This window comes from Pristis pectinata, chromosome 6 (assembly GCF_009764475.1).
Source record: "Pristis pectinata isolate sPriPec2 chromosome 6, sPriPec2.1.pri, whole genome shotgun sequence".
Lineage (NCBI taxonomy): Eukaryota > Metazoa > Chordata > Chondrichthyes > Rhinopristiformes > Pristidae > Pristis > Pristis pectinata.
Window position 1 is genome coordinate 68,538,450 of NC_067410.1, and position 27,621 is coordinate 68,566,070.

The 27,621-nt window shown below is 37.2% G+C and overlaps 1 protein-coding gene across 1 annotated transcript in view; it reads right to left on the minus strand.

The window, feature by feature from the left end:
• Positions 1 to 3,127: 3,127 nt before the first annotated feature.
• The window catches only part of LOC127571428 (cohesin subunit SA-1), a 178,698-nt gene continuing 154,204 nt past the window's right edge, over positions 3,128 to 27,621 (minus strand). The window contains exons 14-34 of the mRNA XM_052017770.1: positions 26,615 to 26,729; positions 24,351 to 24,468; positions 23,431 to 23,534; positions 22,714 to 22,806; positions 22,509 to 22,598; positions 21,063 to 21,266; positions 18,906 to 18,976; positions 17,538 to 17,625; positions 17,094 to 17,174; positions 14,977 to 15,069; positions 14,504 to 14,678; positions 13,932 to 14,071; positions 13,364 to 13,465; positions 13,137 to 13,285; positions 12,330 to 12,458; positions 11,871 to 12,076; positions 9,727 to 9,901; positions 9,421 to 9,531; positions 8,365 to 8,485; positions 7,073 to 7,153; positions 3,128 to 4,035 (exon numbers count right to left, since the gene is read on the minus strand). Coding sequence (XP_051873730.1) covers positions 4,012 to 4,035; positions 7,073 to 7,153; positions 8,365 to 8,485; positions 9,421 to 9,531; positions 9,727 to 9,901; positions 11,871 to 12,076; positions 12,330 to 12,458; positions 13,137 to 13,285; positions 13,364 to 13,465; positions 13,932 to 14,071; positions 14,504 to 14,678; positions 14,977 to 15,069; positions 17,094 to 17,174; positions 17,538 to 17,625; positions 18,906 to 18,976; positions 21,063 to 21,266; positions 22,509 to 22,598; positions 22,714 to 22,806; positions 23,431 to 23,534; positions 24,351 to 24,468; positions 26,615 to 26,729 — 2,470 coding nt within the window. The 3' untranslated portion in view covers positions 3,128 to 4,011. The remainder of the gene's footprint in view (positions 4,036 to 7,072; positions 7,154 to 8,364; positions 8,486 to 9,420; positions 9,532 to 9,726; positions 9,902 to 11,870; positions 12,077 to 12,329; positions 12,459 to 13,136; positions 13,286 to 13,363; positions 13,466 to 13,931; positions 14,072 to 14,503; positions 14,679 to 14,976; positions 15,070 to 17,093; positions 17,175 to 17,537; positions 17,626 to 18,905; positions 18,977 to 21,062; positions 21,267 to 22,508; positions 22,599 to 22,713; positions 22,807 to 23,430; positions 23,535 to 24,350; positions 24,469 to 26,614; positions 26,730 to 27,621) is intronic.

The window sequence follows — 27,621 nt, forward strand, 5'->3', positions numbered from 1 at the left end:
CAGTGGCATGCAAAAGTTTGGGCACACCTAGTCAAAATTTCTGTTACTGTGAATTGTTAAGTGAGTAGAAGATGAACTGATCTCCAAAAGTCATAAAGTTAAAGATGAAACATTCTTTTCAACATTTGAAGCAAGATTAGTGTATTATTTTTGTTTTGTACAATTTTAGAGTGAAAAAAGGAAAGGAGCACCATGCAAAAGTTTGGGCGCCCCAGGAGATTTGAGCTCTCGGATAACTTTTACCATGGTCTCAGACCTTCATTAGCTTGTTAGGGTTATGGCTTGTTCACAGTCATCGTTAGGAAAGGCCAGGTGATGCAAATTTCAAAGCTTTATAAATACCCTGACTCCTCAAACCTTGTCCCAACAATCAGCAGCCATGGGCTCCTCTAAGCAGCTGCCTAGCACTCTGAAAATTAAAATAAATGATGCCCACAAAGCAAGATGAAGGCTATAAGGTAGCAAAGCGTTTTCAGGTAGCCCTTTCTTCAGTTCGTAATGTAATTAAGAAATGGCAGTTAACAGTAACGGTGGAGGTCAAGTTGAGGTCTGGAAGACCAAGGAAACTTTCCGAGAGAACTGCTCGTAGGATTGCTAGAAAGGCAAATCAAAACCCCCGTTTGACTGCAAAAGACCTTCAGAAAGATTTAGCAGACTCTGGAGTGGTGGTGCACTGTTCTACTGTGTAGCGACACCTGCACAAATATGACCTTCATGGAAAAGTCGTCAGAAGAAAACCTTTCCTGCGTCCTCACCACAAAATTCAGTGTCAGAAGTTTGCAAAGGAACATCTAAACAAGCCTGATGCATTTTGGAAAAAATTCTGTGCACTGATGAAGTTAAAATAGAACTTTTTGGCCGCAATGTTTGGAGAAAAAAGGGTGCAGAATTTCATGAAAAGAACACCTCTCCAACTGTTAAGCACGAGGGCGGATCGATCATGCTTTGGGCTTGTGTTGCAGCCAGTGGCACAGGGAACATTTCACTGGTAGGGGGAAGAATGAATTCAATTAAATACCAGCAAATTCTGGAAGCAAACATCACACCATCTGTTAAAAAAAAAAGCTGAAGATGAAAAGAGGATGGCTTCTACAACAGGATAACGATCCTAAACACACCTCAAGAGGCACAAGCTGAAGGTCTTGCCATGGCCCTCACAGTCCCCCGACCTAAACATCATCGAAAATCTGTGGATAGACCTCAAAAGAGCAGTGCATGCAAGATGGCCCAAGAATCTCACAGAACTAGAAGCCTTTAGCAAGAAAGAATGGGCAAAAATCCCCCAAACAAGAATTGAAAGATTCTTAGCTGGCTACAGAAAGCGTTTACAAGCTGTGATACTTGCCAAAGGGAGTGTTACTAAGCACTGACCATGCAGGGTGCCCAAACATTTGCTTCTGGTCCTTTTCCTTTTTTGTTATTTTGAAACTGTAAAAGATGGAAATAAAAAAGTAATCTTGCTTAAAATATTAAAGAAATGTGTCACCTTTAACTTTATGCCTTTTGGAAATCAGGTCATCTTTTACTCGCTTAGCTATTCACAGTAACAGAAATTTTGACCAGGGGTGCCCAAACCTTTGCATGGCACTGTATATAGTCAGTGTTCTTCATAGCCTTGTAATGTTAATTATCTTAATGCTGTATTACCAATCCTCTTTCACCCATCATATATATTCAGGTATTTCACATCAAAAACAGTGGATATTCTTGGATAATCCTCCATCATTATTAAAAGACGCAGCAGCTACGGCTTTCATTAACTGCATTTAAACTGTGTTTAACATGGTAAATAAAAATAGAAAATTAAAGAATCTAAACCAAGAATTGAACATTTTAAAGAACTCAAAGTCTGCAACCAATTCTTTCAAACAGTTTATTAAAGGAAAGGTGAAGCATCAGCTTTAAAATGTACAAAAAGAAATTTTATACTGAAAATGTACAATTTACAGTATTACTAATAAAACCGATCAAGGTAACACTCAAAATATAAAACTTATTAACTTCAAACTCAATTTCAAGCCCAGCGAGGAGGTACCCAGACATGAAACCATCGTTTCACATTCTGCTACAATACTGCTGAAGAATTCAGATTTAAATAGTTGACTGCACAGCCTAAGTCGATGCAGAGATGGTTGTAACCATGCAGTACCTATCATCGCGCCACTCAGTCCACAGAACTATTTTGAGATCATTGACAATTTAGTCTGAAAACTGTACAAAATTAACCAAAATTGCATATTTTCACAACTGCTTACCAGTACTACCAAAAAGTCAAGACCTTTAAAATCTGTTCATCTAAATAACTTGTTGGTAGATTAGTAAATGATGTGTGATCATTGAATTTAAAATCTAAAGTTTTATCTACTTTTAATATGTGAGTAAAAGTTAAAATCTGTAATGCAGTTTTCTGCTCATTTACTACAGTAGCTTTCAAACATTTTCTGCCACCATTTCATACAAGATTTTTCAATTAGGTTTTGTTTTGTGAAACTTCAATTGTAAAACTGTCAATTTCTACATTGGAAATGCCAATTGACCTAAATTATGACAAAAGTGTTAAAATTGTAATTGATGAAATTAATTTGTCTTTGACATTATCTTTAATATTATGATTAGACAGTATAAAATGGCATTAAAACAACATTTCAATTCTGCAGGTAAGTAATCAGAAGCAAGACAGATGGAACATATTCTAGCACATTGGGTTAATCCTCCATAAAGTCAATTACTGAATTCTTCTGTATAAAATTAACATTATCTGTAAAAGTACATTTAGACAATTGTGAAAGTCAAAAAAGTGGGTATTCCTTACTACTGCATACAGTAAATCTGGAATCAAGGGCAAAAGGGCATCAAAATTTTACTATGAAATGTGCTCTTAACCTAATTTTTACACTTCTGGGAGTGTACAGCATTGATTTATACAACCTTTCTGTAAATAAAACATACTGTTAACTGTTGTCTAATAACGAACATATCACAATCAACAGAACTTTAAGAAGCTATCCAAAGCCTTTAAACTTCACCTGTTGTGTTCAGAACATTGAAACCAAAAGCAAAATGCACAGGACTATGATAAGAATGCACATCTCAACTTTATGAAGTCAAACTTAAAGCAGCTAATGAGTAGTTTTCACAGTAAATAAGGCAGCTTTTATTATGAAAAGAAGTAGCTTGCTGTGACATACACATAAGACATTGGTAATAAAAAGGAAGGAAACCTCTGGATTATTCTGTTACCTGTGTTTTGCGGCAGCAATACTTCTCATATCTAAAAAGCCCCCGCAGAACCTACTATCCATTTATACATGTACTGTATATACTTTTTGCAATTGATTTCCAGTTACCCATCCCACCCCCTCAAGAAAATAAATGCGTACCACAAAGAAACCAAACTCCAGTGTGAGAAAATTGCCTTGCTCCTAACCTAGTTTTTCAGCATTGCTGCCCTCTGAAAAATTTAAGCTTGAATTAAAAAACATAACATAAACTGCTGATCTCAAAAGTTCTTTATATTAAACTGTACAGCAGAAAAAAATTACAAAAACTCATAGGGATCTCTGTACTTTTGGTGTCATCTGCTGTATGTTCCACCCTATCTTTTTAAATATGCCTTCATGATTTCAATACAATTTATTCCTGGTTGATATATATAACAATTTCTTTTAATCCTACTGTTAGCACTCCTCAGCAGTGGTACAGTCTGTGAGTCAGATCAATTTTGGGGGTGGGGAAGGGGGGGGGGGGGGGTGGGGGTGTAATTCTTCGAAGAAGTTGCCACTTTTTTCGGTCCATAAGAATAATCTGTCTCAGAAACAGACAATTAGTGCTTCCTTCTTCATGCTTCCCCATTTATCATAATCAAATCTTCATCAAGTTTATCCTTTGATAAAAAATAAATCAGATCTTGAATATGTAAAATTTAGTTTAAAAGTTGCTGTCACAGTATTTAGATCTTGAATTCTCTTTAGACGATGGAGTTCTTAAAAATATAAAACTTCCAGCAGTCTCTCAGAACATAGGCATTCCAAAGCCCTAAGGGAAAACAAAATTCAATCGTCAGATTTGAGGGTGGAGATAAATCGTAAACAGTTCAGAATATTTCTAAAATATTCAAATTCAAAGCATATACATATGTAAAAATGAGATATATGGTGAATACAAAAACTAAATTTACAAATACACATTCATAAATTCACAACATATAATAAAGAACTGGTAATAAACTTCCAATGCAGGATAACTAATTGTCCTGTCCTTTGCTGGTAAGGCATATCAAATGCACAGGAACACAAGAAGCTGCAGAGAGTAGTGGACTCTGCCCAATACATCATGGGCACATCCCTCCCCACCATTGGTGGTATCCATAGGAGGCACTACCTCAAGGCAGCAACATTTATCATCAAAGATCCCCACCATCCAGGCCATACCATCTTTTCACAGCTACCATTAGGCAGGAGGTACATAAGTCTGAAGTCCCACACCACCAGGTTCAAGAACATCTAATTCCCTTCAATCATTCGGTTATTGAACCAACCAGCAAAATCCTAATCACTACAGTTTAGCAACACTATGACCACGATGGACCACTTTGCACTAAAATGGACTTCTTTTTGTTCTAATTGCGATTTCTTGTAACAAAAAAAATTGTGTACAATTTATGTTTCTCTTGTGATTGCTGCTTATATGATGCTATGTGCCTGTGATGCTGCTGCAAGTAATTGGGCCATATCTCAAATAACGATGAGTCGGAGTACAAGAAAGAGATACAGAGTCTAGTGATATGGTATCATGACAACAACCTTTCCCTCAATGTCAGCAAAAGAACTGGTCATCAACTTCAGGAAGTGGGGTGGTGCACATGCTCTTGTTTACATCAATGGTACTGAGGTCAAGAAGGTTGAGAGTGTCACGAACAAGCAACAAAAGAAACACACTGAGCATGATTCAGTGTTAAAAACTATTTTATTAATCACTACTTATGATAATACGTAAAATAAAAGTAAAAATGTTAATATGTTAGAATTCAAAAATGTTAAACCTTGAACGTTAACCCCAAAACTAAACTCTTCGTGTGTGTGTGGGCGGCAAAGTCCAAAACTCCCAGTTCCGGAATGGTTCTTAAAGTTCAGTTCCGCAAGCCATAAGGTGAAACATGAGCAAGGGTTTCTTCAACAACCACCGTTGTCAGAAGATAAGACGTAGATGTAGAAAAACAGAGAGAGAGTACATACGAAATCCAAATGTTCCACCATGGAACCCAAACGACACTTCAGTGTTTACTCAGTAGTGACATCCTCACCCCGAAAAGCATCCGAATCGTGGTCGTCCACACACAAATACCTGTTTCCTTCTACAGGTCAGCAACAAAGTGAACTCCACCGGATTACTTCCAACTTCCATACATGGATTTCAGTGGCAGACACAGTTATTGTTTCTCATCCATCGATAGAGAACACTAGCAGGCTGGTGTCTCTCTCCCTTCTCTCTCTCTCTCCTCCTTCTTCTGACTTCTTCAACAGCGTCATTACGTCCTTTATCTTCTATTGACGTAAGCACGCCCCATACACACACACACTCTCTATCTAAAAGGGACTTTCACTGAGTCCGTAACAAGAGTTTCAAATTCCTTGGAGTGAACATCACCAAAAGCCTGTCCCGGTCCAACCATGTTGACGCCACAGCCAAGAAAACTCACCAGTGCCTCTACTTCCTCAGGGAGGTGAAGAAATTTGGCACGTCCCATTTCACCCTCACCAATTTTTATCGATGCACCACAGAAAGCATCCTATTCGGGTGCAACACAGCTTGGTACGGCAACTGCTCTGCCCATGACCGCAAGAAACTGCAGAGAATTGTGGACACAGCTCAGCACATCACGGAAACCAGCCTCTCCTCCATGGACTGTCTACACTTCTTGGTGCCTCAGTAAAGCGGCCAACATAATCAAAGATCTCACCCACCCTGGACATTTTCTCTTTTCCCCCCTCCCATCAGGCAGAAGATACAAAAGCCTGAAAGCACGTACCACCAGGCTCAAGGACAGCTTCAATCCCACTGTTTAAGACTACTGAATGATTCCCTAGTAGGATAAGATGAACTCTTGACCTCACAATGTATCTCGTTGTGATCTTGCACCTTACTGTCCACCAGGACTGCACTTTCGCTGTACTCTTACACTTTATTCTGCATTCTGTTATTGTTATACTTTGTACCACCTCAATGCACTGTTGCAATGAATTGATCTGTATGGACAATATGCAAGACAAGTTTTTCCACTGTACCTTGAGTAACAATAAGAAACCAATTTACTAATTTCATTGCACCTGTGCATATGACGATAAGCTCGACTTTGCATAGTGAATTGAGCACATCAAGTTGGCAGGTGGTCTCCATGGTGTGCGACTAAACATCATGAAGATGTTTAAAACTTAAAGTTTCACACTTAAAATGCATTTTTAAAACCAAATAAAAACAGAGCAATAAAAATAACATTTATAATTCCTTTTTAAAAATCACCTAACTCTTAAGAAAAAATCATGTACATAAATTACATTATTCAAATTTTAATAGTGATGAGAATAACTCTGACATGCCATACTTAAAAATAAAGTATTGAAAAACAATTCTTGATTGTAGAAAAAGAGTTTGTCATTTACCCAAGGGAAGAACCACAAGTCTGGATTCTTGTAGTCATGCCTCTTCAGATTATTACAATAATTTTTTATTGGTGTATTGCATTAGTCAATAAAACAGCTAATGAGTTACTTTATTTTAACATAGTGACAAGAAATGTTAAAATAAATGTTGCCAGAAAATAACACTTCAACAATTCACTGTCAAGACAACTGTTATTCTTTGTAGACTGCAATTGTATTTCACCACCAAATCAGAAAACAAAGTTTTTAGTTTAGTTGAATATTAGTGTGAATAACAAATTATTTCCAATTCCCAGTTTTTTCCTGATTCATGTTTTACTGCAGCTGTTAAATATGTACTGGCATAACTACTCAAAAGAATTCATCATGGATTTTAGCAGGTATCATAGATTGAAGTATTCTTTGAGACATACCGAATCGTCTTCCATTATGGCAGTGGAATCGAAGAAATCTGGTCTGAGTTCAGCTCGTTCACGTCTGTTTCGTGATGGAGGCTGCAAACATAGTTTAGTTATTGCTATAACCATTGAAAACTTTAATATCCGTCCAAATATATTTGAGGACCCAAGATTAAAAATGCATTAGCTGTGGGCTGTAATAGGATATATATTGAGCTTATTTGAAAGAATAATGGCATGTTATTAGTCCATGTTACAGACCCTTAAACACTGAAGATCAATTTCCATTAATATTTGATTTTCAACATCCTGTAGATTACATTAAATTAGAACAGGAAATTGAATGTAGTATCTGGTCTTTATTTTGTCATCTTCACAGGCAATAGATTGGTATGTATGTCATCATCCACGTTCATTAGCGGAAAACAAAATTAGCTTATTTTGGCATTATAGCTATTCTGATGATTGCATTTACCTGTTTATTCAAGTAATGCAATTTCTTAATACATTTGAAGTAAAATGTGTGCAATCCCAATGTTTAACAGCCAAAACTGGCTCAGAAACAGATGGAAGTGTCCTATTGACAAACACAGCTTTCACTACAGCTACAACATATTTCCTTCTTCAAGGACACTGAACATATTAGTACAATAATCCTAACATTGTAGCAATGAGGATGTTTTGAAATCAATCCCACTATCCATTTAGTTCGAAGTAATGTTTCCTTTGTTCCCCACGTGTGACAGTGTTTCATGAGCAAAATTATAAGCACAAATCTCTTAAATTGGCTAATTCTAATGAATTTGTAAGCTAAACTTTGAGTGGTCAAAAAGCAAAAGCAAAAAACAGATGGTGGAAATGTGTAATAAAAATAGATCATTATGGAAATACTCAGCTCAGGCAGCACCTGTAGTGAGAGAAAGAGTTATTCTTTCAGTCACAGACAAAAAATATTAATTGTTTTCATCTCCATAGATTTTGCCTGACCTGCTGAGTATTTTCATTATTGTTATTTTTACTTTATAATATCAAGCTAACTGGTACAATTTCTATTAGACAATGAATCAATTAAAACTTTCATTATCTGGCAAAAACAAAAATATTTATATACAGTTATTATAAACTGCCCATAAGATATAAAATCAAACATCACTGTTATAACTAACACCTCAAAAGCAAATTATAAACACCTCATTGTATATTAACATTTAGTTTACGCTCAACTAAATCGTCAAAAGGACTTAAGGCGAAGTTCTTCCCTTATTATTAAATACAGATCACTTTTAAATATATAAATGACCACTAACCAGATCAATAACCATAGTGTCTTCAAATTCTTCATTCATATCCTCCAACTGACCTCTCGATGACATCATTACATCTTCAAAAATTGGTTCTGCATCATCTTCCATTAAACTGTGGCTGCGGCTGTACAAGGAGACAAAGAAAATTAAATACTCAAAATTGTAGAACTGTTCCTTTTTAGATTCAATTTGATAGCAGTCTGAAAAAGTTTGCTGGAAAAAAAATACTAGTTATCCTTAAAATTCCTCTCAAATAGGTGCCCTCTGACTATGAACCATTGTGATATTTAATACAACACACTTTATCAATATTTGCCTTGAGACAAGGTGAATTCCTGTAATGGTGGCAAATATAAAACACAAGGAGAAACAAACTTTACTGAATTAAATCAAATGTCTCAACTCCAAATCATAACTCTTCTCAGAAACATAACTGTATAACTCCACATTTCTTGTTGCATTTTCTCTTTAATGGTGCTCTTCTTGTCGCAGCTTCTACAAAAGCAGAAAAAAATAAATACTTTGCAGATATGTAAAGTTACCTGAAATGCTATGGCGACTGGTAGGTTCAGTAAGCCACAAAGTTCACTGTATTGTTCTTCACCCTTGGTCGGAAGGACCGGCAGCGCACAGTATTTATCAAGTATTTTTAGAACAGATGACATTCAGAGCCAAGCATCTTCAATTGACAGGTACTCAAGCTGGTTATGCTTAAACTTAATCTGTTTGTCAGCCACTTGTTTTATAGAGAGATTATACACATGGACTTCTTATCAAGGAACAATTTGCCAGCACTTTTCCAGCAATGATAAGTGTAGCTTTAAGACACCATTTCTGTAGAAAATCCACACTTGATCATGTTAAATAAACAGTTGCTGGTGTAAACTCACAATCTAAAAATACTTCTTCCACGTCAGACCAGAATTTCATTAAAATCTTAATCTAATAGTTCAAATGCAAGTGTTTCAATAGTTATTGCAACACAGTATCACAATTAATTTGATATCAGCACAATCTCATCTTGACAACTAAATTCCAAAATGCACTTCATGAACTTACACTGGTTGCCTTACACCACCTCTTGCTTTCATGTAGTTCATGGCCACTCTGTCTTTTCGGTGTGCCTCCTCCAGCTTGTGCTGGCCCAACCAGGTCATTTGCATCTGAGGGCTAAACAGGAAAGGTTTCACTTCAAAAAATAAGTCTTTAAGATTCTAAACAGATAAAAGAATCTGCAGGTGACAGAAAACAAAAAATACCAAAAGGTATTCATGTTGTTGAAAACATGGATTGACCCACCAAGTACTGGATTTAATCATTTAGCATTTAATGCTGTTCATGAATTTCTACAAAAAATTCACTCACTTCTGCACAAAATCTGATTCTGATCCACGTTCAGATTCCTGATCTTCCATACTATGTTCTGCTGCTTGCCGAGGGTTTTCCCGCATGACTGTAGAAGTTAATTGTGGAGCATGCATAACTGCTGGAGTCTGAATGGTATCATTCCTGTTCATCCACGTACTATCCACACTTTCTTCTACAAAAACAAGTAAAAATACATAATGCTGTAAAGGAATAAAGTCATCTTTGCTGTATTTGGTTTCTGACTTGTCCTATACTGAACTAATATTGTGGAAGCAATTTATGGAATAATTCAAAAGGTCTTTACTGATGAGGTGTAGTTGAAAAAGATTGAAGTTTCTAGAAATTTTCTTTATTTTGTTATCAATTCACCTAAAGCTGATCTAAAGTTTCACAGATACCCTCAAATACTTTGTTCTAGTACTGACTGATTCTTCATGTAGGAGCTAACAAAGTGTTAGTAGGCTATGTCATAATGAATGTGTGGCTGGAGACATGGGGCAATCAAAACGGATTTGATTTGGTTTGGTTCTCACTGTAAAAATCACTAAACTTTTTATTTTGAAAGCAATCAAGCACATAAGCTTAGGCTGTCTTTGGCCTGTTCTCATGCAGTGAGATCCCAACATCTATTGCTTTGGCAGAAAGAAGCTAATACTGTAATCTGCAAAACAAACCAAATTCTTTTTGATCTACAAGACTGTTTTACATGCTGCTTCTGCAAAATGGTATACAAGAAAGCTGACATTGCACAGGCCATTTCAATGTTAAATGTTCAACATTCAAATGTTAAATGCTGAAGCTCCTTCAGCATTTGTGAAATGCACTGAAGCTCCAACGAACTTTTTAAGTGCAAGGTATTTGAGCATCTGACATTAAAAGTGCAACAGATTTTCAATAGGATTTAAAAAAACACTATTTCCACTGCCTCCCCCCCCCCCCCCCCCCCCCCCCCCCCCCATGGAGTTCATTGGAACCATGTCATTGACCTTAAATGTTTGATTGGAATGCCAAATGTCGTTGAGCGGACGAGCCAGACTGACTTAGTATCTCGCCCCTCAGCTTTACACTCATCAGCATGTCTTACATTCATATGGCGTCACGGATATTCATTCAAAAATTTAGGAAATGTTAACATTTATTTTTGCTTTATTTCACTGCAATTTGTGTTTTTGATTAGGTAACAACAGTTCACTATGTTTTTAAATAATCTTTAAAAAAAATAATTTAAAAAAATTTGATCTTTTTTCAACTTTTTTCCTCAAATGTCTCTGATTATCAGAGACCTTTGGAGACACAGAAAAGGCCTTCTGACAGCACAAATGAGATAGTGATGCCAGAAGGACCTTTGAAGCCAGGCTGTTAAAAGGTTAGTGTGACTACAGGGTACAACACAGGGGCAACCATAAAACATGATCCTGCCCATTAGCTCAGTTTCTCTCTCCACAGATGCTGCCTCATTTGAGGAGTATTTCCAACATTGTTATATTTTTACTGTAACATGTCAACTGTTATTCCTATTTACATCATCTTGCTTCACATCTTTTGTATTTCTTTTTACTTAATCCATTACCCATCCTTCTCCCTTGCATAAAATCCTTCATTTAATTATGTTCCCTCCTTCCCTTTTACACTTTGCCTACATTTTAAAACTTCCTCATTCCTATTTTTCTCCAGTTCTAATGAAATGTTATGGAAGTTAGATATTAATTCTGTCTCACTCCCCATGTATCTGTTGTTTATTTTCTGCAATCATTTTTAATTTGTGAATACTAAGATTAATGGTTCAAACAGTGATCCTTGGCAGACAGCTAGTATCATTATTCACTAGTTACTGCTCTCCTGCATTCTATCTTTCAGGCATCTTCCAGTTCTATGCCACCACATACATGTTTGCACACACTATTTTAAACAAAAAATCCCTGTTTAGGATCTTATTCAGCATCTTGTGAAAACGAGTGCACAGAATATCCACTCATTTTTCTTTTGCAAATTTCTCAACAAATTCTTAAATTTGTCAGGCATGATTCACATCTACAATTGGTTTACAGTTTTATTTTAAAATACTGCTTTAAATATTTTAACAGTGAGTGAAATTTCTCCATAATTTAAGGGTGCCAAAACTGAATGGCTTTGCTACTTACCTTCAGTTCGCCTCTTGCTGTGAGGTGGACGCCCTTTCTTACTACGTATTGTAGAAGCTTTACTGCTGCTGCCTCCACTGATCACTGACATTCTGTCATCTTCACCACCAGTTAGCAATGAATTGCGATAGGAGATCAGGGGCAGCCAGATATCCTCTCTTCGCTCCATCATTTGTTCAGACATGAATTTCTCCAGGTATGCATGCCTGAAGAAACCCAAATGCATGACTGTAATAACTGAACAGACAACTAAGTAACATCTGAAAAATTTGTTTTTGATATTATTACATACCCATTTTCCATAGAAGTACTATGCAACATTTTAACATATAGCCCTGGTATTACTTAAGAAAAATTCTAACAATGCATCTGTGCCGCCTTTCAGTCCTAATAAAAACAAAACTACTGAAACAAGTATGTTGAATAGTTTAGAAACTTATTTAACAATATCTTACTTACACAGTTTTTTTGTCTTGTCGCAGAAGCTTAGATGAGAATTCACTCAGAATTTCAAGGAAAGCAAGATTTGATGGCGGATAGTCTGGTCCATTTTGGTTTGGATACTTAAAAGCAAACTCTATACCATCCCTGTTGTGAGAACAGACCAATAGCTTTTAGAGAAGCTGTGCAAGATCAGTTTTGCAATAACTAAAACCAGTCCAAGAAATTAACCAAAAACAACTCTTAACAACTGTTAAGGGACATTTTTGCTTTTCAACCAATGCCCATTTTCCAAAATGTCCACAATATATTTTGGGGAAAAAGAGCCTTAAAAGAGTGATATGCCTTATACAGCAAAATTCAAAAATGAAGGAAAAGTTTTAGTGGCGCAGCCAAACAGATATTTTAAAGCGATAGTGTGGATAAAAAAAAATCACTGGGAAAAATCAAATTGAGTTCTAGGTTTTGAAAGCAGCAGAAATGAATACAAAGAAATCATTCACACAATGCATGTTTGGCATACATGCATCATACAAGATATTACACCATCAAGTGGGAAAAAGAATTCAACAAGAGAGGTGCTGGCAATGAAGAAAGGCTCCAAAATCAACACCTAGGGGAAATCCAGTAAGTCTTTTCTTTGCATTATGCAAGATTTTAAGATGACTTTTTCCACTGGCCAATCAGAATGAAGGGGACAAAGGTAAAGTATGATACATCAAAAATAAAGCTGCTACAAGTAGCATCAAAATGTTAACTCCGACAGTGTTTCAGTGAAGTACGATGCTGGTAGTTAAAGTACTTATTAGCTCTGCTGCTACTCACTTGTGTAAGGTGGCAACAGCTTCCCTGGTCTTGATTTGATCCAGACCAAATGTAAGAGCAAACCGTCGAGCAAGTTCTTTAATACCACTGACGTGGGCTGATGATCTGTCAAGGTTAGGGCCTTGTTCCTGGACAAGCTCATTGAACAGCTAAAACAAAATGAGTGAAAGTTAGCATTTCATTGAACTTATTTCAAAAATTTTCATTGACTAAAATAAGTTCCTCACCTGCTGTAAACTGAGAATAAGTGTCTTGGCACATTGAATTTTGTCGATTTGTCTGGTCTTACTCAATGTCTCTTTTATGATGTCTCCATAGTCATTGTAATACTGTTTTTAAAAGATACATAAACGTGAGAGCTGTTTCCTTTTGCATGTTACTTTCATTTTTACCCATACTTACTCAGGAAAAAACTTCAATAAACATCAATTAATTCAACTGTAGTACACAGTAGAGCATTCCTAGGTTGAGCTGCCAATGTAATAGTTTGCATAAATTGCAGTTAGCCTGCCAAAACAAAACTTCTGTGCTCCCCTTAAGTCTATTGGGTAAAGGCACAGCCTAAATGTACTGCTAAGCCATACACACCACGTGGTCACAAATTTTATTCTCTGTGCTGAAATAGTTGAGCTCAATTAACAATGTCATTAGCATCAATGTTTTCACACAAGAGGTGTCAGGTTCCTGCTCCAGTAAATCTGACTGAAGATTGAACTGCATGCAATAATAAAGGTTAAACTAATTCCAATGTCATGGTATTTAATTCTAATTTGAAAAATCATTCCTTAAAATTACCTTCATATAATGCTTGAAGATGTCTGCAGCAGCATTCATATCCACAACATCATAAATTATAAGCTTGCAAAATCCTGCCAGGAGGTTTCTTCTTTTGTGGAGAGCTTCAATTTTATTGGCTTCATCTTCCTCATCTCCCTCTGAACACAAAAAAAGAGTAAAGTATGTTTAAAATTTACATTTTATTCTCTACTGTGCCATATCAAAATAGCCTTATTATAACTGCTGCTACTCACACATGCTGGGGGGTTGTACAGCTAAACAGTTAACAGTGCAGCATTACAAGCTATACCGAAATTAAAACTTTAACTCGCTTTAAATCAGTTGTAATTTATCCATCACTGGTGTTATTAAATGTGATTACTGAATGTCTGAAACATTAAGTGTTTATATTGATAGTGGTAACCACTCAAAAATAAAAAAAATCTGATACGCACAAATAATTAAAATCAGAGAGTGTGAAGTTTTCCATAAATGACATTGATATGAGTACATGAAGCAGCCAACAATCCCTAATCAACTTGTTTATTTTAAATGAACAAAGAACTTTAATTTCACATAGACATTCTCACCCATGCTCTGGTTCTCCTCATCTTGATCAATAAATACATGATCCATTACAAAGCTGAGCAACTCTGATTGCAGCCCAGTGTCTGGGTTGTAAACAAGGGGTTTGAGTCCATCTCTGCCACCAGTTGTCAACTGGTGACTGAATATCATCAGGAGATCACAAAGCAACATGAATGCCTGAAAACAAAATGAAATCTTGAACATGTAAGAATTTACATTTCATCTTAAAGTTACATTGTTTATTATCAATCTTTTAGCTGGATTTATCACAACATCCATTTATTTTTGTTGAAAATAATTTCTGCTAAAGAGCAAATGCAAACAAAATCTATACAACTCAGTCTTTATAAGCCTGTATTTCACTTTGCTAAACAAATTCAAGGGAAATGGGATTTTAAATAGTGTGGTCAGCCCACCAATTTATCATTATTACCACCTTCCCATAAAATGTCTTACCACTATTAGATGTATTTACCTGCTCTTTGACAGAAGGGTTGACATTTGTTAAACAGTGCTGACAGACAATACAGAATGCTTTCACTGTTTTTCTCAAACCAAGTAGTTCATCCTGAAAGAGAATTAAATAACTTTAATTTATATAATAATATCCTATTGCAATGACAGCCAAAGCTGAATGATGACAAAGGTAACTCTTTGACTATCCTTTCCATTATCTTAGCTGCATTCCACTGAAATTGCACATTCCTCATGCCAGACCAAAGGAGACGATGCAAAATATTTGCAGCTCAAAATTTTTATTCAAATATCTCCTCCTCTCTACAGCAACTTTATCCTTCTACCTTGGCTGCTCTCTCCTCCACTGTTGCCATTTTTCCCTTTTGTTAACACCAATAGCACAAGTATGAGAATGGCTCAGCAGGGCAAACTAAATAATTAAGAAAGTAAACTGATTGACAGTTTCAGGACATCAAATTTTCCCCCCCCTCTATTCTCTGAAGCAAATGTATCCCAGGACACACTTACTCATTCTACTGCACCAGCACACTCCCTGGTTTTAAATTAATCCCTTTGCTTTCAACTCTCCTGCCTACTTTGCTGAGTAATCTTGCTTTTTAAAATCAGCAATAATATCCAGGGCTGAAAGCAGCATTGCAAATTACTATTTAAATAATTACAGCAGTGAAGGAGCAGAATGCATTTAATATTAACTCTTGGACTTGGCAATGTTCCACTCTGCTCTGGTCTTTCAGCATAGTGGTATTCAAATACAATTTCTTACTTTCAACTTCACCTCAGGCTACATTTACTGACATAAAACTGAAAACAGTCAAACAGCAAGACATAGAAAGAGAAGTTTTGAAATCCTGCAATGGAAGAAGGGTTCTCAGTGTTGCCCATTATTAATGAAAATTTCAGCTGTGCACATGGATGCAGAGCAGTCTGGTATCCCACTGACCATGGACACAACTGAACTCCAGTGAAACAGGGTCATAGTTTTCCATTGCATGAGAAAGCAGAAAGTTATATAAAAAAAACACATGATATTGGAACAGCTCATTCTTTCCCAGCACCTCAGAACTTTCATGGCCCATTTCTTTCTTTTCCAAGCTCGCAATGAATGAATTGCTTTTGCAGATATACGCCAACTATACCTTCTCCAAAAAACAGCATTTTCAACCACAGTGGTGGGCTATACTAGGGGCTGATGTAGTTCCTTGATATTAATTTCTCAAAACAAATCCTTAATCCTAAATGAAAATTTAAATAAAACTGCAGATGCTGGGAATCTGAAAACCAAAACAGAAAATGCTACACTTAGCAAGCCAGGCAGCACCTGTGGCAAGAGAAATAGTCAACATTTCAAGTTTCAGATGAAGAGTCCCTAATCCTTCAGTTGTTCTCTTATGGGTAACTTCACAAAGGAATGCAACAACTTGTTAACCTCTAAAGGAAGAAACTCTGTTATTGTGCAACAGAACAAATAACTGAGATTCACCATTCGATTTTAGTCACTTTGCAAACTACTTCACTCCAACATAAGTTGAGAAAAATTCAAGTGATATTTTGAAAAGTCATCTGGTTAAGACCCTGTGTAATTATAACTAGCATTGTAAATTAGAAAACTGTTCTTTTGGTAAAGTTATGCATTAGCTCATGTATTACATCAGCAGAAAGGACAGTTGTTTACTAACAGAGGTTTAATCTCCTTTAACATGAAAAATGAATTAAGTGCTGGAGATTTTGTACAAGGTAAAAGCAACCAAAGAAAAAAGTATTGAAAATTATTGTATCCCAAACAATAGTAAATAATTACTTCCAAAAAATTGTTTCTAATTTCAAGTATTTCTTTCTAGAAATGACACTAATCTATTTAGAAATCTTACAATATCAGCACCCTAATAATGTAATATAATTGCATTAGTCACATCGCAGTATTAAGTTGCAAAGCAGAAAAGGTAAGTGTGCAGTTTCAGAGACTCTTTAGAGATACCTCTATACAAATTTCACAGAGACAACAGCCCAAATGCAATGGAAAAATTGTCATAACCACTATTTCAGGCACAATTCCATGTTTTAAAAGTAGTTTTGTTTTAAAATCAATAACGTCAGTATTGTTGACTGCTTCCTCACCTTAGTTGGGGAACTTTCTGCTATCTTGACAAGCTGCCACAAAATTGAGTAGTGGCAGCATTGGAGTGCCTGGACCACTATCTAAAGCAATAAAACAAACAAAATAATAATTAAACTTGACCATTCTATAGACAAGGAGCAGAACGGTTTCAAGAAAATCTTAAAGATATCCACATTAGAAAACTGAACAAAAGGCTATATTAAAAAGATATGAAAAAACACAGTAAACATTTCAGTTATTTTATGTTAATTAGTTGAATTGAAACCTGGCACTATGCATCTTACTTACATTTAATACATTTAAATACCTTTCATGCATATGATAAGCATCCAATCAGCAGATAAGTATTCAAATATTTTAAATGTTTTAAAACAGATATACACAAGGAAGAATTATTTTGGATAAAAAAACTCTCACACCAAAGTATTTAAAGAGATTCTTACCTGTTCTGGCATAGAACCTAGTTCAATTCCGCTCTTCAGAAGTCTGTAGCAGTTCCCAAACAGTTCCCATTTTGTGAGATCATGAGCACTGATAAAACAAAAAAAAAATCACAAGTTAAAACAAAGAAAACCTCAAGATCAGGTTCAGTAGCTCTCCAGTCACAAACAGACACACACACCATGGTTTTAAAAAAATATCTTGTTTTTTTTAAGCTGACAAACAACACTTGTAATTTATTGTTCTATTTCCATATGGAACAGTTCAACTTAATAAAAGCACTACCAACTTTCAAACACATTAACCAATTCTCTTCTAATAATCTACCAATTACATCAATGACAGAAACAACTTGAAAGAAAGAAAAATTCTGAATTAAAATTATACCTAATTCTATCAAATGGTACTTTTTCAAAATAGTTCTATAGAAATTACAGTAAACACTTGACAATCATACTTCCTAACATTCATTAAATCACACAAAACTTGGGTGGACTGCGAAATTTACTCAATTTTATTACAAATCTTAATATTCAAATAGCACAGTCAACATACCATCACACTATTTCTTGAATGCTCTTTCAAAATAATTGCTAATTATTTGCCCATGATAGACAAATTTTTCAGAAGACCATGGGCTGGATCTTTCAGGGAAATGCTAATTGTTCTGTGGCAAACTGATTATCTCCTGCAAGTGGCAGAAAGTTCGAGATTTCTGGGCAAGTCTCAAGTTTGCTGTCTAATTTCCACCTGCAACTTCCCAAATGCACTCCACCAGTGGACTCTGAACACTGGATTCCCCAGCAAGGAGGAAGAATATTACAGCAGACCCGTATCATGTTGCAGGGTTCATCAAGCCATTAATTTCAATGGAAAAAATGTTTGCTTTAATGATTGTAATTATTTAGATGCTTTTGAGTGTTTTTTTTTTAAATACATAGAAAGTTCTACCTTCCTGACACGAATCAGGTAAGTGCGCAATCTTATTAGCAATACGGGCAATGAGGCACTTTCAGCAAGTTTCAAGCCTATAACTTAATGTTAATTTTGAATACTCCAAAATACCCCAAACAAAACCAAAAGCTTCCATCAATGACCATCTTTCACTATTGAAATTCTGGATAAAAGCTTTTCTTTCAGTGTTCTAAGTAAAGCCACCCTTGGTGGCAGATTCTGGGTGGTCTGAAATTAGCCCACGGGCATCTAAACTTCAAGAAACAGTTGAGACCTTGCCATTCGGGTAACACAGAACTAAAGCCACATTCTACCACTCCATTCCACTTGCTCCAAAGCAATACAATATCACCCCCTATATCTAGCATCTGAAAGACAACTTTCTTAATATGTAGTAGAAACCGACTCTTACGTACTTGTGGAAGGCAGTTAATCTCTTCAAAGTAGAGAGAACATTATAAATGTCATCATCATCTGCTTCTTCGCCCTTGAGATAAATAAAATTGGTTAAGTATTAGAAATTCCTTAAATAAACAGCCAAATAAAGGCAAGTTCTACTTTATAGCCCTCTGTAAAACTTAGAACATAGAATGGTATAGCACAGGACAGGCCCTTCAGCCCATCATATTTTCACTGATCATGATGCTATCCTATCTGCCTGCACGTGGTTCATATCCTTCTATTCCCTGCCTGCTCATGGATCTGTCTAAATGCCTCTTGAAATACTATTGTGCCTGCTTCTACCAGCTCCCCAAGCACTATGTTCCAGGCACCTACCACCTCTGTGTAAAAAAAAGTCTTGCAAATCTTCTTTAAACTTTCCCCCATTCACCTTAAACCTATACCCTTATAGAAGTTGAGATATCCACCCTGGGAAAAAGACCATCAAGGTTGCCCCCTCTGCCTCCAATGCTCTAGAGAAAACAATCCAAATTTGTCAAACCTTCCCTTAAAGCTTATACACACTAATCCAAGCAACATTCTGGTGAACCTATTCTGCACCCTTTCCAAAGCCTCCACATCCTTCCCGTCGTGTGGTGACCAAAACTGCACACAATACTCCAAATGTAGCCAATCCAAAATTTTATACAGCGGCAACACGAGTTACCAATTTTTGTACTCAACCAACCAATGAAGGTAAGTGTGCCGTACACCTTTACCACCCCATCCACTTGTGCTGCCACTTTCAGGGAGCTATCGACTTGCATCCCAAGAACCGCCCGCCATCCCCACGCCCCCCCCCCCCCCCACAACTGTGTATCAATGTTTCTAAGGGTCTTGCCATTTACCAGAAACCTTCCTCCAGCTTTTAACCTCCCAAACAGCATCACCTCACACTTGTCCAGACTGAACTCCATTTGCAATTTCTCTACTCAAATTTCTAACTGATCTATATCCTGCTGTATCATTTGACAACCTTCCTCATTATCCACAACTCCACCAATTTTCATGCCCTCTGCAAACTTACTAACCAGACCATCTATATTTTCATCCAAATCTCTCTGTGTACGTGTGTGTGCGCGCACATATGTACACAGAGGTCCCAGCATTGATCCTCCAGTCAGAAACAGACTGGAAAGGCAGAGAGAGAAAGCCAGTATTAAAAAAAAATGTAAGGAGAGTGGGTGGAGGAAGAACAGGCAGGTGATGGGTGAATCCAGCTGAGAGGGGGATGATAGGCAGGTGAGGGAGGTGGAGAGTGAGAATGATGAGAGAAGCTGGGAGGTGATAGTTAGAAGTGACAAGGATGGGAAGATCTTCTCTTTTCCCTCCCCTCTCGATTTTTCCATCACCCACACATTCCTCGGTCCAGTTCCCCTCCTCACCTCCTTCCCTTTATTCCAAGGCCCACTGTCTTCTCCAATCAGATTCCATCTTTTTCAGTTCTTTGTCACTTCCACCTATCACCTCCCAGCTTCTCGCATCATTCCCACTCTTCACCTCCCTCACCTGCCTATCATCCCCCTCTCACCTGGATTCACCCATCACCCACCCACTCTTGCTCCACCGCACCCCTTCCCCCCCACCACCCCCCAACCGTTTTATACTGGCTACCTCCCTCTTTCTTTCCAGTCCTGATGAAGGGTCTTGACCAAATGTTGACTGTCCATTTCCCTCCATAGATCTGCTGAGTTCCTCCAGCATTTTGTGTGTTGCTCGAGATTTCTGGCATCTGCAGTCTTTCTTGTGTCACTTTCACCATTACCCTCTGTTTCTATGACCAAGCCAATTTTGGATCCAATTTACCAACTCATTGTGGATCCCAGGTAACTTAATCTTATGTACCAGCCAACCATGAGGGACTCTGTCCAATGCTGCCCTACTCTCCAGCTTTGTCATCACAAAATTAAAACTTCCCAGAATTTCAAGTCATCTTCATTAGAATTTGTGCTATAATCAAAATATTGCAAATATACTTCTAACTGCACCATGCCGTATAAAAGAGCAGAAGGAATTTAACAAAAAACTCAGGCACGTACAGTAAACCTTGATACTGAATTTCACAAAGGCAGCAGTTCTTACATTTCTATCACTCTTAAGCTGATTTATTTATTGATAGAATTTGTACTCACCTCCTGCAACAAGTCTTCAACTGACTGGCTGAATCGCTCTACCAGCTCATCAATCATCTGACTCCGTGCAATGTTAACACGGTTCTGGATTGTGTATTCTTCACTACACAGAATATTATACGTTTTGCTGCAAGATTCCAAAACATCCGACTCTATGTGTTTTTCAACAACAAACTTGGTTTGTTTTAATAATGCATCTAGATGCTGGGAGAGAAACATGTGAAATAAGCACATATTCCTTATTTAAATGAGTAATTTCAAGTTCTCATGCAGGATTTATGTCTCCCACTATGCATTACTTATTACAGTATAGGAGGCAGCCATTTGGCCCATTGAGTTGATGTTAACTCCCAGCAGAGCAATCAGTCCTATTGCCCACTCTTCCAACTTCATTTTCACCTGATACTTGATTCTCCAATATGCCCATCAACCACCTTGCCCCTTAATAATTTCTGCCGCTCGTCAGCACTAAGGGGTCATTTACGGTAGCCAATAAATTGAGCAATGTGGAAGGTAACTGGAGCACCCAGCAGAAACCCACACAATTACAGGGAGAATGTGCAAACTCCAGGGTCAAGATCAAACTCCAATCCCAGATAACAAATTCTCTACAGGGGCTTTTCACTCTTTTTGGGATATTCTAACATACAGTATTATGATATGCAACTCCCTCTCTGAGGCTAAATATCTGGACTCTACTGTGCTCATGTGGTTCAAAAGTGAAATCACATCCTGTCACCTAGAGCTGAAGATCCAATGTGGAACAATATTACATTAGTTTTCAGAACATAACCCAAAGCATCTCCAAAACATCCTCCTTCAGCTGGATAAATGGGATAATGTAGGTCAGAAATTACTTCAATTATTCTAAACAGTATTCAGTGATTTAGAGAACAGCCTCACCTGCATTTCAGGGATTGAACATTTTTCTTTCTCCAAGATGTTCACCCCAAATACACAGTTTTAAAACACATTGTCTGCCGTTTACTTTAAATAAAGTTTGGCACAGAAAATTCACTTTGAGATCACAAACATCAACTTAGTGTGCTGAGCTTCATTTGAAGTAAATGGCAACATTTCTTTGAACCATCCATACTTTTTGTTTTAATAATGGAAATAAAAATCCAATACAAGACCATATTTTGAAATACACTGGAGTTAAGCTCTGTGCCTATCAGTACAGAGTAGTTACTTGTGAGTAATATTTTCACACTGGTGCTAAAACAACATCAATAGAAGTATCAAAGAGAGTATAAGTTGAAGGTACTGAGATCAAGAAAACAAGTGAAATATTCTAGGTTCACACTCAACTTTTGACATCTCACCTGAATTTAGAAATGGAATTTCTGCCTTGTAAGTGACTCACGGGTAGGTATTATTTAATCTGTGATTCTGAGATAATATAGAAATATAATGTATTATACAATAATTCCAGTAATCCCTTACCTTTTCCATTCTTCCAGTACTATAAAGCTCCAGATCAAAGTACTGAGGGATTTGCAATAAATTTGCCACTTTCTCAGAATCAGCTGAATACTGGAACACAGAAGCAGTATCTAAAGTTAGTAAAATGCACATTCCAACGTCACATGTGATATCTTATAGCATCTTATTTATCATCCAAGTGTTCAAAACTAGACAAAAAAATTACCTTTCCCAGCAGCATAGGAAGTGCTACAATGAACTGTTCTGTCAATTTAGTCCGGTCATCTATTTGTGTTTTTCTCTCCTTTGCAGTCAACACCTGCAGAGAAATTGTATTGCAACATTATGAATGTTATCTTTCAGGAACAGTTTATGTTCAATTAAGTGGCTGTGGCAGAATGGATTACAGCTTCTTTTTCAAAAAAAAATGATCTGGACAAGTTTGTTCAGACATCTTGTATATCTGATCAACTCAAAAATGATGAAAACCAAGTTAAATTTTGGTAGCCACACAACAGAAAAATTGCAATTTAGAAGAAAAGAACAAATGCCCTTGCAGAGCTTCTGGGAATGGATGGAGATGTGCACCACTGTCCATCTTCAAGGTTGTGATTCAAGTGTATATTCAATTTATCCAGAGCACATCAAACTATGATGCATGAAGGATTTGGAATGAAGAATTAACTAACATAGTTCTTACTTGCACAATCCTTTCCCCTCAATTGTGATTATTCAAATAAAATGACTTAACCGGTATTTATACTGCAGAGTCCTGAATATTAATTACAACTGAAATGTAGGTTTTTATTAAACTTTTAAATATGGCCACTACTCAATATTAGTAATGAAGCTGTACTTGGTATTGACTTCTGAAAAATAATAGAAATATTTTGCATGAACTAAACAGAAAACATGGACCTGACAATGCAACTTTTTCCCTTACCCTTTTGCCAGTTCCTCTTCCGACTGGAGGATGTGCCTCTGCAGCTTGACGAATTGTACACACCATTAGCTCTATAAGTGCAGTCTCCTGCCTGTCAGTCATACCTAGCAAAGATCAAGCAAATTCAACATTACAAAATATTCTGGTTAATAATATTGACACCAAGTAAAAATGTATTACGAGCAAATAAAACTTCCGTTTTATAATTATCCTTTCAATATACTGTATAGCATTTGCTGGCTTTTTCCCAGCTGGTTAGTCCATTGTGTATTTTTCCATGTTGAATTTGCACTAATGTGACTTAAGTAATTACAGCGAAATTTGGAGGTAAACATGTCATCAGAGATCAAACATTGGGAAGTCAATCTCAGCAAGTAAATTATTATTTGGACTGCTGCACTCTCCCATGTGCATCTCTCAGAATTATACATGAAGGGTTTCTTGTTTTTGTATCTCAATACATGGCATGACCAAGCATTTCTTTTAAAATATCAGATGAACAGAGCTTGAAATTGTTATGCTACTGGAAAATTCAGGAAACCACCAGTAGTGTAGCGGTTAGCACAACACTATTACAGTGCCAACAGCCCGAGTTCAATTCCGGCCGCTGTCTGTAAGGAGTTTGTACGTTCTCCCCGTGTCTGCATGGGTTTCCTCTGGGTGCTCCGGTTTCCTCCTACATTCCAAAGACCTAAAGGTTAGGAGTTGTGGGCATGCTACGTTGGCGCCGGAAGCGTGGCGACACTTGTGGGCTGCCCCCAGAACACTCTATGCAAAAGATGCATTTCACTGTGTGTTTCGATGTACATGTGACTGATAGATATCTTGTATCACTTACAATGCTTGATATTTTACATATACTTACATAGTCTATTAAGCCCACATGGACTTGTACATTAAGGTAAGATTCCTGAATTTACCTTCCTCTCCTTGTATAGGCTCTTCCAGAAGCAGTTCTACCATACATTCCCAATCTTTCAGAAGTTCCTGGGAACTTTCCCACAGACTATCCACTAGATAAGCTGCATGTTCATGCAACTGAAATGTAATTTGGAAAATAAAAGCAATTAATTAGATTGAACTACTGAATTAGATAACAGATCTATTTCAAAAAATGTGTCACGTTATTCCTCTTACAAAACATTAACATGTTGTCAATCAGTATTCATTTACAGCTCTCAAACAAATAACTCACGGGATTTCACTGCAGATTTTTTAATGAATTTGTATGCAATGGCAGGGGGCCCCTAAACTGTGGCCCTTCTCCATCAAGTTCCAACTCAAAATATACCAAAGTACATCACCAACTTTCTTTATTCTAATGCTACTCCCAGATTCCTGGAACTGAAGTAGCTCACTGTTCATGGTACTGTACCCAATTTCCAGAGCTGGGATATGTTACACTTCATGGTGGGGCTCTCAGATTCCTGAAGCTGGGAAACCTCACATGAGAAGAGTGTTGCTCTCAATTTCCTAGAGCTGGGATGTCTCACTGTTCATGGTGCTGCTCCCAGATTTCTGGAGCTTGGATACATTGCTCTTCACAATGCTGTCCTGGATTCCTGGAACTGGGATAACCAGCTCTTCATGATGCCGTCCTGGATCCCCAGAGCTGGAATGTCTCACTCTTTATGGTACATCCCAGATTTTCAAAGCTGAAGTACCCCATTCCTCACGTCACTGTCCCGGATTCCTGGAGCTGGCATACTTCACTCTTGACATTGCTGCCCTGGTTTCCCGGAGTTGGGATCCCCCATTCTTCACACCACTGTCCCAGATTCCCAGAGGTAGGATAACCAGCTCTTCACAGTGCTGTCCTGGATTCTTGGAGCAGGGATACCAGAGTCTTTATGATACATCCTGGTTTCCCAGGAGCTGGGGTGCCTCATTGTCCACAATGTTGCTCCCAGATTCCAAGAGACCGCTTCATGCCCTGGCTCACTACAGCTTTAGCACCCTCTGGCTGATCCTGGTAAATCAGGTAGCTGCAACTTGTAACGTTAGATTACCTCACCTCGGGCACGATGTTAGGTGGATGACACTGCCATTCTTGTCTGCCCCTAGCTTGACTTTAATGCTTCTCATACTTGCCCAGGTGCCATGAATATCTTTGCTATCCAACCTTTTCTCCCTTCAATGAACCTTCTAAGCAAAGTGATGACATCAAGAACAAGGACATAAGGATTGAATGCATGGCGAAGGATTCACTGTTTGTCTTTCAGAACTGGTATGAGTGCCACATTTAGTATCCTCAAGCAGCTAACCATTTGTTGAAAGGTTACACTGAAATATCCCCTGCTGGTGAAATCTTGCTTCTCGAGCTGTCCCCCTGGCTGAAGACACACCACGAAGGCTCCTCTCTTCATGGCGCTGCAACTTAGATTGGAATTGCCCCACTGCCTTTTCAGTACAGCTCTGGAAAGTAGTATCCAATCTGGGTAGATCTTAGCCGGTGGGGGAGAGGCTAATTAGAAAACAAGACTTCCCATATTTCACTGCTACATTAGATTTTTTTTAAACTAAGTTAAGCAGCAAAATGGGGCAAAGCAGACCAAACTGCAAAAGTTTTAAACACAAAGTGTTTAATATGTTGCACTCTTTCATAAAACATTATGAAAATCATTAAATCAAAAAATCTATAAATTTGTAACTTTGCCAGCCTGCAGGAGGGACCTGCAAATGAGACAGAAACACTGGACATGTCAGTTCCTATCAGTAGAATAGAAACAAAAACATTTCTTTGCAAGTTTTTTCCTTCAAGAAGTGAATGTCAGACATCGTGGAATGTGGTAGATTCTACAGCTTTTGAAGTAGACATTCAAAAACCATTAAATCCAATAATACTAATTTTTCTGCATTTACAAAGCATCAGTAGGCCTGATATTTGGACAAACTTGTGGACTCAATTACTCTTCCTTTATTGTATGCATTTATCTTTTGGTACCATCCCCTCTTTATTCATTTCATTTCAGATACCCTTTGCCCTTTTGTCGGCTGATCCCAAAATCCCCATGCACCATCTAAGAAGGTATCAACATCTCCATGTTATCTACTTATGAGTGAAGCAAAGTATAAATGCAGCTCTGGACTACTTTTCTTTGGTTATTTCATCTTAGCTGCTTGCCCTTCCATTAATAGAAGACTTTTGTGCCAAGTTTTCCATTCCATGATATCAGATCCTTACCTCACTCTCTAGGAAGAAAAGTACCAACATTTTAATAAGATTTCCATTTGCACTATGCCTTCCTCTACTCTTAGCGTAGGCTTCTTCTGCTTGTGGATCATGTCTGCTGAACAATCTACAAATTAAAAGTTTTGATATCATGTAGTTTGTCTTTTAAAGAAGCAATTAAAACCATATCATCTTGAACAGCAAAAACATGCTTCCTCAATTCATAGACTAAATTAGCCTTTACATGAACTCTTTTTAATGTGCATTTGGAGCTATGGGAGATGGAAAGAAAGGTGACAGAAAGATCCTCTGAAACCTCCCACAGCATACCTGTAATAACTGACAAAACAATATCCATTACACATTAGGGTAGAAAAAAATCAAAGTAAATGAAGCACCATAGAAAACTTGTGTCTTATGCAATTCTCACTTCAGCTGGTCTGAAGCCAAGTTAAATAAGTTGAACTCAGATTTACCAGTGAATTTACAAGTAAATCCAGATGACAAGATTAGGTTTTCAAAAACATTAGTGCAGCAGAATGTGCTTAAAATAGCTAATGTCTGTTGACTCTGCATTTTCACTTTTTAACACACTTATTGAACTTCAAAATTCTTTTAAAATCAACTATATGAAACACTTGTAAATCCAGAATGTTCCCGGCTCATATTTTCTGTTTAAATGTTTTCACTCAATGTTGCCATCCAGTGGACATCACCAATGTTTGCTTTACTCTGTGCTGCCATCTACTGTACCGTTTTCACATTGCAAATGCTTCATTTCCCACAGAAGACCAATTGTAAAACAACATGAATTTACAGAGCACCTTCCACAATCTCAATGAAAATAAAAAACCTTGCAGATGCTGTGAATCTGAAACAAAAAAAAAGAAAATGCTGTTGAAACTCAACCGGTTACATAGCATCTATGGAAAGATAAATAAAGTTTCAGATTAAAGACTTATGAGGAAAGGTGTTCAAACTGAAACTTTAATTGTTTTTCCTTCAAAAGATGCAACTCA